At 56.7% G+C, this 15,883-nt stretch overlaps 1 protein-coding gene across 2 annotated transcripts in view; it reads left to right on the forward strand.

The window, feature by feature from the left end:
• Positions 1-334: 334 nt before the first annotated feature.
• Positions 335-15,883, forward strand: part of EXOC6B (exocyst complex component 6B) — a 169,100-nt gene continuing 153,551 nt past the window's right edge. For both annotated transcript variants that reach the window (XM_044429518.1, XM_044429519.1), the window contains exons 1-5: positions 335-497; positions 3,581-3,628; positions 7,138-7,228; positions 7,345-7,390; positions 8,517-8,721. In XM_044429518.1, coding sequence (XP_044285453.1) covers positions 366-497; positions 3,581-3,628; positions 7,138-7,228; positions 7,345-7,390; positions 8,517-8,721 — 522 coding nt within the window. In that variant the 5' untranslated portion in view covers positions 335-365. The remainder of the gene's footprint in view (positions 498-3,580; positions 3,629-7,137; positions 7,229-7,344; positions 7,391-8,516; positions 8,722-15,883) is intronic.

Genomic DNA, 15,883 nt, shown 5'->3' on the forward strand with positions numbered 1-15,883 from the left:
TGAATTGCCACGGCGTGTTCTTGGCACGATGGAAGAACAGCCATCGCTTAAGAGTGCAGGTTTTCTCCGGAGTATCTTGGTGACTCCAGCCGTGCAACTCGTATCCTTGGAGTAATTCTTTGCCCCTTCGTGAGTCGGGGAGTGCAGTGGGAGAAGGCTGAGCGGTAGTGGAGCGAGCTGTGTGCCAGCCGGAGCCTTGCACTTGTGGGGACTGGAGGACGTGCTGCGCTGGGCTGCCGCCTGCCTGCGCCTCCTTCCCAAGTGCGAGGGCAGTCGCTCAGATCAGCTTGTGAAAATGCCCAGTTCTCCAACCGCCGTGTGTTCCATCCAGGTCTGTCTACGATGGCGAGGAGCACGGGCGCTTCATGGAAAAGCTTGATGCTCGGATTCGGAACCATGACCGTGAGATCGAGAAGATGTGCAACTTCCATTACCAGGGCTTCGTGGATGCAATCACAGAATTCCTGAAGGTCCGGGCAGAAGCCCAGAAACTTAAGGTGAGGAAAGCCCTTCAGGCAGGGCTCTGCCGTGATGCGGACGGAGCGCAGGCTAGCAGCGCACAGCCCCAGGAGCGGCACAAGCTGCTGGCAGGGGTCCCTTCGGGCGTGCCGGGGACACGCCTTCTCGGAGCTCAGAGACGCAAAATGTGGCAAACCCTGCAGAGCAGGCTAAACGCTGGCAAGGCTCCGACGCACGAGGCCGCGCTTTTTAAGCAAAGCAACAGCTTGGCAGGCCGGCAGGCCCTGAGCTGCATGGAAGCAAGAGTTGTCAAGGCCCCCTTGGCGGGCTCCTCAGCCAGGTGGCTCTGCTGGGCTTCGGAGGCAAAGGCGGCCGTTCTGACGAGCGTCCTGCTTCTGGAGCCTCGTTTCCTGATCCCTGCGTGCTTCCTCGTGAGTGGGCCTGTCGTGTGGGTTGCCCAGAGTAACACTGGACGCTCTGGCCTTTTCTTAGGGGGAATGGAGACAGGGTGAGGCAGGGGCTGCCTGGCTTGGTGATAGGCAGCTTTGAGTTAAAGTGAGGGTGGAATTGGGCCATGCGGGCGTTTTACTATGAAAAGTCATCAAACCGAGACAATGCAGTAAAGGAGAAAAGGAAAAAACCCCACGTGTTATGAAGTGTGTGCGCATGTATGAAAACAGCTCTCTAGAAATTCTGCATAAACTGCAAGAATGGCAGACCAGGTATCCATATACGTCTCTGTTTGCATGTGCTGTCTATATATGGGTCCTGGTTACCTGAAGGAGCGCTTACGTCCATACGTGCCCGCCCGCCCCTTGAGGTCAGCAGGAGAGGCCCTCCTCCGGGAGCCCTCCGTGAAGGGTATTAGGAGGGCGAGCACGCGGAGGAGGGCCTTCTCTGCGGTGGCGCCCAATCTATGAAATGCGCTCCCCAGAGAGGTCCGCCTGGTGCCGTCATTATTTGTTTTTTGGCACCAGGCCAAGACCTTTTTATTTAAACATCGTTTTAATTGTTAACATTATTTATTGATTTTATATCTTTGGCCAGGATGTCTTCAATTATATTGTTATTCTATTGTTTTTATATGGTTGATATGTATTTATTTATTGTTGTGAGCAGCCCTGAGGCTTTGGCTAATGGAGCAGCATAGAAGCTCGCTAAATAAATAAATAAATAAATATGGCCCACTCGAACACTGACAGTATCACTGGGCCCTCAATCCATTGCACTCTAAAAGGTGGGCATCTGTCCTTCTAACGTTGTAATAAAACTTTTTGGCTGCAAAGATCCCCTTTGCCCTGGCCCATTTATTGGCTTCCAGGAAGCTGTTAGTCAGTTTAAGAGGTCACGTGCATCAGTAAACAGTGAAGAGTGTTCTAGTGCAAAGTTTATCCATATAATAACTGACCTCCCAAAAGAGCCAACAAACTGGGCATTGGGAAAACGTGTGTTTAAAAGAAGCATTGGCTGCACTGCACCTTCAGCAGCTGATTTGGGCAAACCCTTCCTAAAGTGAGCTTGTGGTGTCTGATAGACGCGGGGCAAGGCTTTTTGCTGAGTGTGGCATAATCCGAGATCCACAGCCACGTCAGATGCAGCGACTAAAGTGGGAACCCGCGAATGGGCAGGTTGTGTCAGTCCAGTGCCCTGTTCCAGTCCTGCCTACGACCCTGTGTAGAATAATGATCATGATGAACAAGTACTTGTAAACATGGATTGGGGATCGATATGGCTTATCATTTTCAATAACTTACTCTAAAAGCAAGAGGCTGAGAGGAGGCCCTTGGTCACAACCCTCACTCTTGGGGTTGAGACAGTCCAGCCCATTTCAAAAATGCTACAGGAAAGCTGGAATTGCTCGGTATAATGAAAATTCCAGTGAATTTTGTCAGAAGCCTTTGCAGCCTCCGGAGAAACAATGTCACCCTGCTCTGTTCACTCAGCCTGTGGCGCCGACAAAGCCAGCTGAGCAAAGGTTATCGGCCACCATCTGTTCAGTAGATCCCGCCGGATCTACTCCAACCAGTGTTGTCAGAACCTGTTGCGCTCTGTTAGTATTTTAATATGGATGTTAATTATCGAACTAGGCTAGCCGTTCAGTAAGGGTGAGTCTTGCTAGACAGAGGAATCAGTGCTGTGAAAGTGTCATTCGGTGATAAAAAGGGAGCCCACTGGAAAAATGAGTCTCTCGAGACGACAAGGTTTTGGAACGGACAGGCCGGAAAATGCTCTGTGTCACTTAGCTGGAGGGTGGCCATGTCCACAGTTGCTTGCACAATTACTGCAGTATGTGGGGGTATGTGGGGGGTTCCAGAGAAGCTACTGTTGGGAGGGGTCTGAGCACGGCAGGTCAACACAGGAAAACACGCCCAGGCCCTGCTCCAGTGCTTCACTGCTGGGGAGCTTGCATCTACAGGAAAAATGTGTCTCAAATAAGTTTCATCTTTAATAGATGAAGAAATATTTCAGTGTTTTGTTCATTCAGATGATGTGCCAGATTCCGGCTGAGACTGTCACTGTTTTCCCAACATGACTGTCGTAAACAGGTTAAGCCAGATTGTGCCTGCTGTGAACAATATTATTCAACTCATATTTCATATTCTAGAACTCTAGATAGACTTGTGCGGTTGAGCAAATGGCAAACTGGAGCACAAGGATGTCAGCCTCTTATTTAGAGGTATTTGTTGCATTAATTTATTTTTTCCTATTGGAGGCACAGGCTCCGGAAGCCCTGTAAAAGCCTAAGCAGCTCCCCCAGTCGGTGACGGGAGACTCAGCAGTCCCCATGGACATTAAAATACTTGAGTGGCCCAGCAAAAAGCGTTTGGAGAAGAGATGCAGCAAAGTGCCGGAGATCAGGAGGCCTGGGCAAGTCTTAAGAGGCAGCTCTGGGCAGAGGGGGCGCGGGCCGAGAGGACCGGCACGTCACTGTCAGCAGCACTTGTTCCACCGCTGCGCGTGGCTTCTTTTCCTCTCCGTAGGCTCAGGTTAGGGAGGAACTGTGCACGGGCTGGTTCGGCCGCGGCATGTGCGCTGGGTCTACAGCTCTGGGTAAGCCAGCAAGAGGGCAGCTGTGGCTACTGTGTTCTAATCAGACAATTATGTGGCTTTCTCTTCGCAGAATCAAGTGACAGATACCAACAGAAAACTGCAGGTGGAAAGCAAGAAAGTAATTCTTTTTTTCCTTGAAAGAGCACTTCACTGGGCTTTAGATACGGCCTTGGTTTTGGTATCAGTACTGGGGTAGGGCTGGCGCTGGCTGGAGCTGGGGTCAGAGTAGCTGGCTCAGGAGGCCCCTTCTGACTCACTCTGTTTCTATGTTTCTGTGGGTGGTCCTGAAAGAAATAGTGTGCCTCAGAACTTGATTGTCCTGATGCATAATCTGTATCAGGGGCAAGAAGCTACTTTCAGGACCAAATATGGAGAAACAGAATCATTTCCTGTAGGCAAAGACTTTGGATAAGGGGGCATTTTAACTCCCTATCCATTCACTCTGTATGCAGCACTTGTGGTAGGGGAAGCTGGATTAGGAGTAGAGGAGGAGTGAAAACAGGCAGAAGAAACATCACTGAGATATGCAGAGGATGCCATATTGCTGCCAGAAAGCATCAGCGGCTTGACATGACCCTGGTGGAAGTGAAAGAAGAAAGTGAAAAGCCCGAAGACAGGGCAGGACCGAAGCGAAATACTAAGGAAACAGAAACCAGGACTGCAGAAAACAATGGAAAATTTACTGGTAACAAAAAGGAAACCAGCATTGTGCAAGATTTCGCATGCTTTGGCTCAGTCATCACTTCAAAGGGAGGCCGCACCAAGAAAATGGAGAAAGACTGAGACTTGGAAGGGCGGCAGAGAGGAAACTAGAGAAGAGCAGCGAGTGTCGGTGTTTCACTGGAGACGAAGGCCGAGGCCCTCGGCAGTGTTGCAATCCCAGATCACTATTTATGGGTGTGAAAGCTGGACAGTGAAGAAAGCCGGCAGGAAGAGAACGAATGGGTTCAAAGCATGGTACTGGAGGGGGGCTTTGCGAGTACCTCGGACTGGCAGGAAGACAGACAATCCAATCGAATCAAGCCAGGGCTTTCCCTGCAAGCGAAAGCAGCAAGTCCGAGGCTGTCCTCCTGTGGCCGCATCATGGGAAGGCAAGGCTCCCTGGAGAAGACGATCATGCTAGGGAAGTGTGAAGGGAGAAGAAGAAAGGGAAGGCCCACTGCGACATGGACTGAGACGCTAAAGGAAGCCACAGCTCTGAATGTGGGAGAGCTGAGAAGGGTTGCCGCAAATGGGGCACTGCGGGGGGCTTTCATTCGTGGGACTGCCACAGGTCAAGGATGCCTTGACGGCACGGAGCAGCAGCACTGGAGCAGGGCAGCCGCGTCCCCGGGGTTGAAAGGAGAAGGCCAGCACATTGTGTCCTGCTCGCCTCCCCTCATCTCTCTGCTTCTCCCCGATGTGTGTTCTGTGCCTACTTTGTGAAAATTGTGTTGCTTCCGTGCCAGAAGAATGGCCAAAATCCAGATTCCCAGGCTGCAGTGCATGGGAGGCAGACGCTGTGCTTTAGGGGAGATTCGGGGGACAGTTACCGTGTAGCAGGGCAAGAGAGAGCTTGGCTCGGAAGACCGTGGGCTCGCTGCTTCTAGGCAGGCCCACCTGCCCCGTGATGAGCCCTGCCGGAGGGCTTGGGTGTCCACCGGCAGCCGTGCTCGTTGCGGGCTGTCACTGCGGCCCCTTCCCTTTGCCTTGCCGGCAGCACCCCAGAGGACATAGAAACACAGAAACAGAGCGAGTCGGAAGAGGCCTCCCGGGCCATCCAGTCTGACCCCTGGCTCCAGCCGGCTCCGCTCACGACATGCCCGCCATGTGCACGTCCAGCCTGTCCTTGAACACCCTCTCCGATGGGGCCTCAGCCACCTCCCGGGGAAGCCCATTCCATGCCCTCGGGGTCCTGACTGTCAGGAAGTGCTTCCTGGCATCTAAATGGAGCCTGGGTGCCCTGAGCTTTGCTCCCTTGGAGCGCGTCCTGCCTTCTCGAGCCACTCTCCCCACCCACCACGCACAGGGGCCATTTTGGCTTGCTGTGGCTCTCCCCCTCTGCCCCCCCGGACATGTGCAGGTGGCACTTTGGAGGGGCTGCCAATGATTTGCCATTGCTTGTTTTATGCCCCGAATGAAAAACTGCATGTTTCCATATGCCCCCATGAAAAGCCCCATGGTGGATTTGTGAAGAAGAACCCCTTTCAAAGGAGCCGGAGTTGAGGCACAGGGGCCTGTCGCCAGGTGAAGATCTCGGGGTTGAGGAAGTACACTCCCTCCGCTCACTTTTTGTGACTAAGATAAATCACAGCTTTGCTTTGAATTTATAGCCCGCCTTTTGACTACTGTTGAGACAAAGCAAAGCTCAACCCCCCCTCAAAAAAAACCCCCATACGAGGAGCCTCTCTGGGCCAGTGCCCATGCTTAGCATCTGCCATATTTTGAGAGCAGGTCATCATCCTGGCAAGACTTCCCATTTTCAGGCCTACAGAAAGGTGAACACCTGCCTCTCCCGAATCGAGCAATTCTGCTCGTTTCTTAAAGCGCCCCCGCTGACAGGTTTGCTTGCAGACAGTTGAGGCACGAGAGGGCGATTGAGAGAGGAGTGGCAATGGACCAGCTGCCAGCCCGGGGCTGCCCGTCCTGTGCCAGTCCTTTTCAGCGGAGGGGCTGCCAGTGCCTCCCCAAGTGATGCTTGTGTAAAGGGGGAGCGAGCGCTGCAGTGAGCCAAGGGGGCTCCCCACGCGGGGTGGGGGAGGCAGCGAGTCGGCGGCTGCGGTGCCACCCCGCCGCCTGGGCATGGGCAGGGCAGCTGGCAGCAGCCGTGGCTTGGGCACGCTCTTCAGTATCAGCCAGGGCGGTTTGTCCCTCCTGCCAAAGCGCTTGCCCGCACCCCACCGTGGGAGTGAGCGTCCAGGCGCAGGGGACCCCAGCCTGCCTCGAGCGGAGGAAACCCTGCTGCAGAGCGTGACTCCTGAGGGCGTCCTTTCGGAGGACCAAGCCGCAGGCCACCCTGTGGGAGGCAGCCCGGGTTTGGTGCACGGAAGCCCGCCGTGGCCTGCTGTCCCTGGTGGGCCGTGGCACGTGCACTGGATCCTCGTCTCTCTGCGCTCATGTCTGATGCTGCCTGTGCTGGGGGCCGCCAGGAGACCCTGTGAGCGGCCCCCTCGTGCCACTGTGCTCGGCGGGGACGGGCAGCCTGGTGTCCTCCAGGTGGCTGAGGCTGCAGCTCCCAGAGTCCTGACCGTTGGGAAGGCGTGGACGGCATCGAGCAGGCCCTCCCCTCGGGCAGCCCCGAGCCTCTGAAGAGCCCGAGCTGCCTGTCCTTGGCCCGCAGGCCTGTCCGCCCCCCACCCCCCCGCCTTAACTGCATGCTTGGTGAGGCGCTCTGCGAAGCGACGCACTCCAGCCGTGAATGAGTAAGGAGAGTGATCGCTGTGGGGGGGGGGGGGGGGGGGGGGGGGGGGGGTGGGGAAATTCTGTCTGCGGGGGGGGGGGGGCAGCGGGGCTTTGTCCCCTGCGGATCGGCCCGGATGGAGGCCGAAGGTCCTGGGACGGGGTCTAGGCCGGGGGCAGCCCGGGGGCGGCGGCAGGGTCCCCCCGCCTCTCCTGCCTGCCAGTGAAGTGTGTTTCGTTCGCTTGCAGCTGGTGGGGGCGATGGAAGAGCTGAAGCAGTGCCGGCTGCAGCAGCGGAACATCTCTGCCACCGTGGATAAGCTTGCCCAGTGCCTTCCCGGTGAGAGGCTTGAAGCGGGACCACGGGCCGTGGCTCTGCGTGGTTCTTCACGTGGCCGTCGCACCCAGCGCTGCTGCTCTGACTGACTGCTCTGCTTTGTGTCTCTTTTGCTCTAGTTCTGGAGATGGAGAGCAAGTTACGAGAGCAGATGAAATCGAAAAGGTGAGGCCGCGGGTAGCGACCGATCGGGAGGTCTTGCCTCCACTCGCGCCCCCGCAGACCCCTCCCCGGAGCGGAGCAGCCGGTCCCATTCGGGATCCGAGGCGGGCACTCCGGGGGCCTCATGCGCCTTAATGCGGGGAGCCGTCCCGTGGGCGAGTCTGCTGGGCAAGGCCCGCTCAGCGGACGGAGCGCATTCGTCCCGTGCGCTTGGCCGGGACGTTCGCTGCCGCAAGCCCCGCTTGCGTTCTCCTCCGGGGCCAGAGCCCGTGGCGCACATTGCAGGGGAAACGGCTCGCCCCGCAGCTGCTTTCCCAGAGGGCAGTCCGGACCACTGTGGGTGGGGGGTGGGCTTAATGCCCGAGTGCGGCCAGATCCCGCCGGCACGTGCGACTGGCTTGCCCGGCCCCTTTCTCAAGACCGCCGGAGGACCCTCATTTCACCCGCAGGCGGTAAGCCCCTTCTGCCGCCCGGTAGCCCGGTGCAGCCACGCTTCAGGTCCCTCTGCGGGGCGGGCAGCGAGCGCAGGTCGGCGGAGTGCGCGCAGAGAACTGTTGGTGCCCTGGCAGAGCGGCGATTTCTCGAGGGATGCCCTTTGGAGCGGAACAGGAGGTGCCCTGAGTGCATAAACGGCCCCGGCGTAGTGCTCCTGCTGGAAGTGCAGCGTGCTTGACACCTGCCGCGCTTGCAGCGACACGGAAGCAACGTGGCGCAGCAGCACAGGCTCCAGGACGGAGCTGGGGTGCGAGGCTGCAGCTGTGCATCCGTGCCTGGGTCGTCGTGAGGGAGCTTCTCCGCCGCCCCAGACCCTTTCAGTCCTGCCCTGGCAGCCCCGCTGCGGCTGTACCAGTCATGGCGACCTGCTGCGACTTGGTTGAGCCACCGCGAGCTGCGGCCTCTGCACTGGGGCAGCTCGTCAAGGTTCCATAGCCCTGGTGCAAGGCTTGGGTCGTGCTGGGGTCACGCGTGGGCCTCCCCCTCCAGACCTCAATAGACCAGGAGAGCAGTGGGGTGAGATCCTGGCCCTCCGCCTCAGGGCCTCCAGCAGCGCCGGCTGGCCGTCCCCTGGTGGGCCGTGCGGACAGGAGTGATGCCGCCTGCTTCTGACGGAGGGCCGCCTTCCCCCCAGGCACTACCCTGCGCTGAAGACCTTGGAGCACCTCGAACACACCTTCCTGCCGCAAGTGAGCCATTATCGCTTCTGCAAGGTAATGGTGGACAACATTCCGAAACTGCGGGAGGAGATCAAGGATGTTTCCATGTCGGACCTCAAAGATTTCCTGGAGAGCATCCGCAAGCACTCGGACAAGATCGGTGAGACGGCGATGAAGCAGGTGAGGAGCCCGGCAGCCGAGGCCCGGCCCGGCCCGTGCCGGCTGGGCCGCCTTCCTCCTCGCCTCAAGCACTCCTGTGGCTCTCGGGGGCTGCGGGTGCCCCTGAGGGGCCCCAGTTGTGCGGGGAGGGGGCTGACTGCAGTGAGAGCGCCATCTGTGGGACAGGGGAGCGACTGCCCAGGGGTGGCTGCGTGAGCTGCTTGCTGGCCGGTGTGGGGGCTGCCCCCGGCCACGGAGCTGGGAGTGGAAAGGGCTGTGATCCCGGCTGGTGCTTCTCGTGGGCTCTGCCTTGCGAGAGGCTCCTCCGCCGGATCTGTCCTGGGGCTGCCTGGCCACGCCCTGGGTCCTGGGGGCCGCTCGCCAGAGTGGGTCTCCGGCCGGCCTCATTCGACGGGGCTGGGCTTGGCGATACGGCACGGTCATGCGCAGAGCCGAGGCGGTGGCGCTGCCACTCACGCACCTCGCGGGCCCAGCCCTGTCTGCAGGAGGACGTGGCCGCCCTGGCAGCTGCCTTCCACCGAGTCCGGCTCCGGCCCCTCTGGCGGCTCGGCTGCCCAGGCCTCCCGGCGGGGGTTTCCCAGCCCGCCCTCCACTGCTGCACGATGCTGCGGCTCGGAGCCACTGTCCTTCCGCTCACACAGTTAAGAGGGGGGGCTCCCAGTGCCTGTCGGGAGGCTGACTCACGAGCATTGCTTTCTCTGCCGAGGATGCACCGGCTGTCCTCCTGGCCTGTCAAAGCCAGTGCGCTCTCACCGGCATGCAGCGCCGGGGGGTGCCCCCCGCCCCGGTATGTGAATTGGCCGTAGCAAAATGATCCAGGTTTACCTGATGCAAGTAGTTAGAAGCGTGTTTGTTTATGGAAATATTTAACATTTGGCCATGAAAGCAGCCGTATTTCTGGAAAAGTCACTCTGTGTACTCATGGAAAGTACTAATAGCTCTCACTTGTCCGCAGTGCCCGGCTGGCGGGGAATGCCTCTCCCCACATGGCTCCGGGGAAGCCGTTCATCCATGACTGGGGAGCAAGAGGGCTGCAGGCACCTCTGGTTTCGGGGTGCTGTTTGTTCTGTGCATTTTTGCTGCTATGGCCTGAGGCCCATTGCTCGCAGGAGGGGGCTCCTTCCCCCTGGGGCCAAAGCCAGGCCTCGCTTCGCTTACTGTTTGGGAAGCCGTGCCGTGCTGTCCAGCTGGCCACTTGCTCGCTCGCTCGCTCTTTAATTTGTTTGTCAGCCATTCTTCATCTATCTTTGACCGGCTGTGCTGGAGGCAACATGCTGCAGCTCTTGAGATGGCTGCGTGGCTTCGATGTGGACTCCCCTGTGTGGCGCCCCGCTTGCTTTCTCCAGGAGCGTCTGTTTCCTCTGCCTGTGTCAAGCTGCTGCCCCACCACTGCGTTCTTCCCCAGACATTTCCCTGTGTTGCTGGATGGCCCTTTGTCTGGGGCCACGCACTGGACTCCTGCCAGAGGCGCGCTCAGGACCTGGGCTGGGGCGGGGAGCAGGCCGCCAGGGACGCGCCTCTGCCCAGCCCTCGCGCCTGTTTCCCCGCTGCCCACGCCCTGCATTGTGTGCCTTCCCCTGCAGCCAGTGGGAGCCTTTTCTACGCCGAATCCCCTGGCCCCCGGCCCCCGGGGATCGTCTCGCGTCACTTTGGTTCTGACCGCCGCGTAACGGAAAGCAGCCCCCGGGTGCCGAAGGCTCTTCCGCGCCTCTGCCTCACGCTGCTGTCTTCCGGGCAGCAGGTGGTGACGGGGTGGCCGGCGCCGGCTCCGGCTCGGCGGCTGTTCCGACATTGCGCCCCTGCAGAGCAGGACTGTGAATACACGGGAAACCCTGCCCAGCAAAGAGGCTGTGGAGATGTTTCAGAAAATGTCTGTCCACAGGAGGCACGTCCTGCCCTTTCACGCTTGAGGTTGTGTCCTGCAAAAGCACATTTAGAACTAAAATGTCTTGCGTGTGCTATTTTACAGAGCTTAATCTTCTTCTTTCTGTCAAACCTGGCCAGAAGGAAATACTATTAATCTATGTTTGTGAGAAGCAGCGACTGTAAACTTGGCAATTGTAGGTGGAAACATATAAAACAGGCCAATCTGGAATAGAAGCCTATGATTAGCCAAATTTGAGTCGACTGAGCTCAGCAGCACCTCTTGCCTCTGATGTCCAAACTGCACAAACTGTCTGTGTGTTTCTTCTGGACGGAAGGCCAGCACTGGGCATCGCAGGCTGGAGAGAGGGCGGCATGGTGCGCTTAGCAGACGGACACGTTCCTGCCCGTGGCCGCTTTTTGGCTCTACAGCCAGTCGAATCCCAGCACCGGGACCTTAGTCTTGCCTGTCCAGATGGGATTTAGTTGACTTGTTCAGGTTTTTACTGACTTTGGATGCCTGGCTGCCGTCCTGCCTATATATACAACCTAATAAAAAAACGCTGAAACGGCTCACGTGTAAATAGTAAAATAACATAAAATACGCAATTAGAGCAATTTCAGACTAGAATAACAATACAGAACTATAGAAAGAACAGTAAGAAGGAGCAGCAATTATGCATTTGTTTATGCGCTGGAGAAGGCCTTGGTGAACAGGTCTGTTTACTGGACTTGAAACGTATGACGTTTTCCTCCTGCAGAACTGTACAGGGGAGGGTCTTCCAGAGGGTTGAGGCCACCACAAAGAAGTCCCAGCTTCAGGTATTTCAAGGCGATATTTTGTTGGTCACAGAACAACCAGCTAGGCCTCCTGAAGCTCTCAAAGCGGAGCTGCGCATGTATTTGGGAAGGCTGTCTGCCCGAGCCCTTCTAGCGGAGCCGGCCGGTGCCAGAGGTCAGACTAGATGGCCCGGGAGGCCCCTTCTGACTCTCTCTGTTTCTATGTTTCTACCCTCACCTGGATGCAAGAGGGAGAGACTGTTGCTTTGTCGGCTTTGACTTGGTCTTTGCTGAGCAGTATCCATTGTGCACGCACAAACTCGGAAAATGTGATACGTCGAGCTGTTCCAAATGTAAGTAGACTGATGGCTACACTTTATGGATTTGGCTTTTCTACTTATTTATTTAGAAAATTTCTAGGCCGCCCCATTCGCCGAAGCCTCGGGGCGGCTTACAAATAAATAAATGAAAATACATAAATAACAATATAAAATACACGTAACTGTATAAAATGCCAATCCAGAATTGCTTGCCACTGCCAATCCAGAATTGCTTCTTGCAAGACCAAGAATCAGAGAGATCCTTGGCTTTACTGGTCTTGAGTGTATCATAAAAGAATACTGCTTTACCGAAAATTTGGACAGAATTTGGCGCCTGGACAAAAAACACGGGAAGGCATTGTTTAGCAGGCACTCCACAAACACTCAGATAGCATGGCAGCAGAACTCTGTCCAGCTGAAATTCATGGGGAGCGAAAGTGTTCCTGTCCTGTACTAGAACGTTCTAGAACCCCTCTGGATTAGCAGGAGCCGCCCGGCTTTTTTACTTCTGGAAGGAGCAGAATAGCAGAACCGCGCCTTTCGCGCAAGATTGCGGCTTACATTGGCCATCCAACAGTTAGTCCATCTCCCTTCAGAACTGCTGCATCCTTTGCTGGAAATAACTCCTGGCACCGATAAGCAGCAATTGGCGGGTGCTCGCTGTTGTGGTGGAGGGTCCGTCGTGCATTTCAGTTTGCATCACATGATTCGAGAGCTCTGCAAAAGCACCACGGCAGCCAAGACGGGTTAGCATGACTCCTGAAGCACTTGGATATTGCTTTGTGGTGGCCTGAATGTTGCACAGTGCACCAGTTCCGGAGCGATCGGTGGTTTGCTGGTCCTCCCTTCTGAAAAGGAAGCTCGTTATTGTCTCTGTATGTGTTCATGGGATGAATCGTGCTGCTGAATACTGGGAAGCTCTCCCTTGCCCCGTTTTCCAAAAGTGGCTTCCTTTGTCGGAAAAGAAACCAGATCCTCCAGGTCATGCGCAGCGTGCACACATTAATGCGCTGCTGCATTTTCAGAGTGCGGGCTCGTGTTTAGGGCCTGCCCCCCTCTCTCCAGGACTGGGCTTGGGGAAGCCCGGCTGTGCCCGGCGGCAGCGCGTGCCGGCTGCTCCCCGTGCTGATCAGCCACGGGCTGCCGCCTCTCCCCGGCTGCCGGGGTGGTGCTAACAATGCCAGTTGGGTAAACAGAGCCTTTGCAACAGCACCTGAGGGGCCACCTGCGGTGGGTGGAAGGGCAGCTGAGAATGGCTGACTCTTTGTTGTCTTTGGTGCAGTGATGGGGACGTGATGGCAGACTCCTGCCAGGGAAGGAGAAGGCACAACAGCCACTACCTGGGTTTGCCTCCGAGCGTGCCCTCGGAGCTGGCTAGCTCCAGCTGTCTGCGGATTCCTGCCCCCTAACCGTTGGTCGCAGCACTTTTTGCCTGTGGCCCATCCTGAGCGTGCCCTGGCTCTGGTCTCCTGACCTCTGGCTGGAATCCGGCTCAGGAGAAGGTTGTGGAGGCTAGATCGTGCCTCTTTCACCTCGACTGTATCCCGGAGGCATCCTTCAGACACAGCATTAACCTCTCAAGGCTGTCAGGCATGTGGAAGGGGTCACACCTGAGCAGGCCTCTCCAGGGGCGTCCCTGCACTATGGGTCCAGAGGACCTGCTTCAGAAGTCTGTTGGGTAAAGGTGGTTTCAAATGACATGGGCACAAACGACGTGGCCAGGCAGGGTGTGGTTGGGATCACCAGGGACTTCGAGGCCTTGGGGAAACAGAAACATAGAAACAGAGTGAGTCAGAAGGGGTCTCCCGGGCCATCTAGTCTGACCCCCGGCTCCAGCCGGCTCTGCTCACAACATGCCCACCATGTGCACGTCCAGCCTATCCTTGAACACCCTCATCGATGGGGCTTCAACCACCTCCCACGGAAGCCCATTCCATACCCTCGTGGTCCTGACTGTCAGGAAGTGCTTCCTGGCATCCAAATGGAACCTGGGCTCCCTGAGCTTGGCTCCGTTGGACCACGTCCTGCCTTCCTCTGCAGGGGAGAACAGGTCTCTACCCACCTCCGTGTGACACCCCCTCACATACCTGTATGTCGCCAACAGATCCCCTCTGAGTCTCCTCTTCTCCAGGCTGAAGAGACCCAGTTCCCTCAGTCTCGCTTCATACGGCATCCCCTGCAAACTGGCCACCAGCCTTGTGGCCCTACGCTGCACTTTCTCCCTGGGAAGAAACTCAGGGAGCTGAAGGCCCAAGTGGCCTTCTCGTCAATCTTACCAGTCCGGGGATTTGGGCCTGGCAGGGACAGGAGGGTTTCCGAGGTGAACGACTGGCTTAGGGTGTGGTGCCAGAGGAGCGCTTCGGGTTCCTCAGCCACGGCACCCGGTTTCTTGCCAATGGACTTCTGGCAAGGGACGGGTTGCGCCTCACAAGGATGGGGAAAAGGTCCTTTGGAGATACTCTAGCGAGCTTCGTCCGGAAGACTTTAAACTTAGCGGGGAAGGGGAGTTCAGGCCCCCCAGAAACGTGTCTGCACTGGACAAGCGTGGGGAGAGGATCAGGGCTCTGGGAGCAGGATTTTAGAGGTACTGCAGGGGCTGACAGGACTCCTACAGAGAGGGCCAGATATCAGGGAACATGGGAGGAAGGAGGAGGCTGGGGACTCCAAGGAAAGGAAGCGGTGGGAAGGAGTTGGGGTGCATGTACACCAATGCTAGGAGCATGGGTAACAAGCAGGAAGAGCTGGAAGCTCTCCTGGGAATAGGAGGGTATGACCTGGTGGGAATCACAGAAACTTCGTGCGATGAAAGGCAAGATTGGAATGTGAACACAGAGGGGTATCATCTTTTTAGAACAGACAGGAAGGGAAAGAGAGGTGGGGGCATAGCTTTATACGTCAGGGAAGGGATAGGATGCAGTGAGACAGAATGCAGCGCAGATGGGGGGTTTGGCAGAGGCAGTCTGGGTGAAACTTAGGGGTTTTGACAGGGAAAGGGAGCTGGCAGTGGGGGTATGTTATCGCCCTCCAGGTCAACTTGAGACCCTGGATGATGTCCTGGCAGGCCAGATTCTAAGGATGTCTCAGGGGAGAGACGAAGTAATTATGGGAGGTTTTAATCTCCCGGATATTACTTGGGAGACTCACTCGGCGGTGACAGCCAGGCCATGTTGCTTCTTAGAAGTTATAGAGGGAGGGTTTTTCACACAGAGGGTCCGAGAGGTGACGAGGGGGGGAAACATCCTTGACTTGGTCTTGACCAATAGGGAGGAGCTGATAGATGAAGTACAGATTAGGGGAGCTCTGGATGCGAGTGATGACTCCATCCTTTGCTTTGAGATCAGGGGACTGCGGACGTGCAGCAGGTCGAGCACTAGAAGCTGGGACTTCAAGAGGGCCAACTTTGAGGGCCAACAACTGAAGGCCAGACTGGGGAAAGTCTCCTGGGATGGGTTACTGGAAGGTAAGCGAGTTGAGGAGGGGTGGCTGGCACTCAAAAGGGAGGTTTTGGAGGCGCAAGCCTTGACGATACCTCTAGTCAGTAAGGTGGGGAGGCGGAGGAGAGTGCCGCCATGGATGCAAAAGGAGGTACCTCCATAGGAAATGGGTACTGGGGCAAATAGACAAAAGGGTATACTGGGAGGAGGAGGCCTGTTACAGAAGGATTCTTCGTAAGGCTAAGGCTGATTGCGAGCTGAGACTTGCCAAGAATATCAAGAGCAACAAAAAGGGCTTCTTTCAGCATGTAAATAGGAAGAGGAAGGGGAGACAAGTGGTGGGACCACTAAATAAGGAGGAAGGAGATCCAGTGACTGATACGAGGGAACAGGCACAGATGCTAAATGACTATTTTGCCTCTGTCTTCTCCCCAAAGCAGGACGGGGAAGATCCGCATAGGAGATTAGATGAGGCCGGGGACTTAGGGGCACAGATTAGAGTCACCCCCCTTGAAGTCGAGGGGCTCCTCGGGGCATTGGACATTACCAAGGCGCCAGGCCCTGACGGGTTACACCCGAGAGTACTTAGAGAGTTGGCCGGGGTTCTCTCACGCCCGCTGGCCTCCATTTTTGAGGCCAGTGGAGAATGGGTGAAGTTCCAGAGGACTGGAGGGTGGCATCAGTGGTCCCAATTTTCAAAAAGGGTAGTAGAAAGGACATGGGGAATTACAGACCTGTTAGCCTTACGTCCATTGTAGGAAAAAC

The sequence above is a fragment of the Varanus komodoensis genome, unplaced genomic scaffold (genome assembly GCF_004798865.1).
Source record: "Varanus komodoensis strain SLA01 unplaced genomic scaffold, ASM479886v1 scaffold2, whole genome shotgun sequence".
In the NCBI taxonomy this organism is placed as follows: domain Eukaryota; kingdom Metazoa; phylum Chordata; class Lepidosauria; order Squamata; family Varanidae; genus Varanus; species Varanus komodoensis.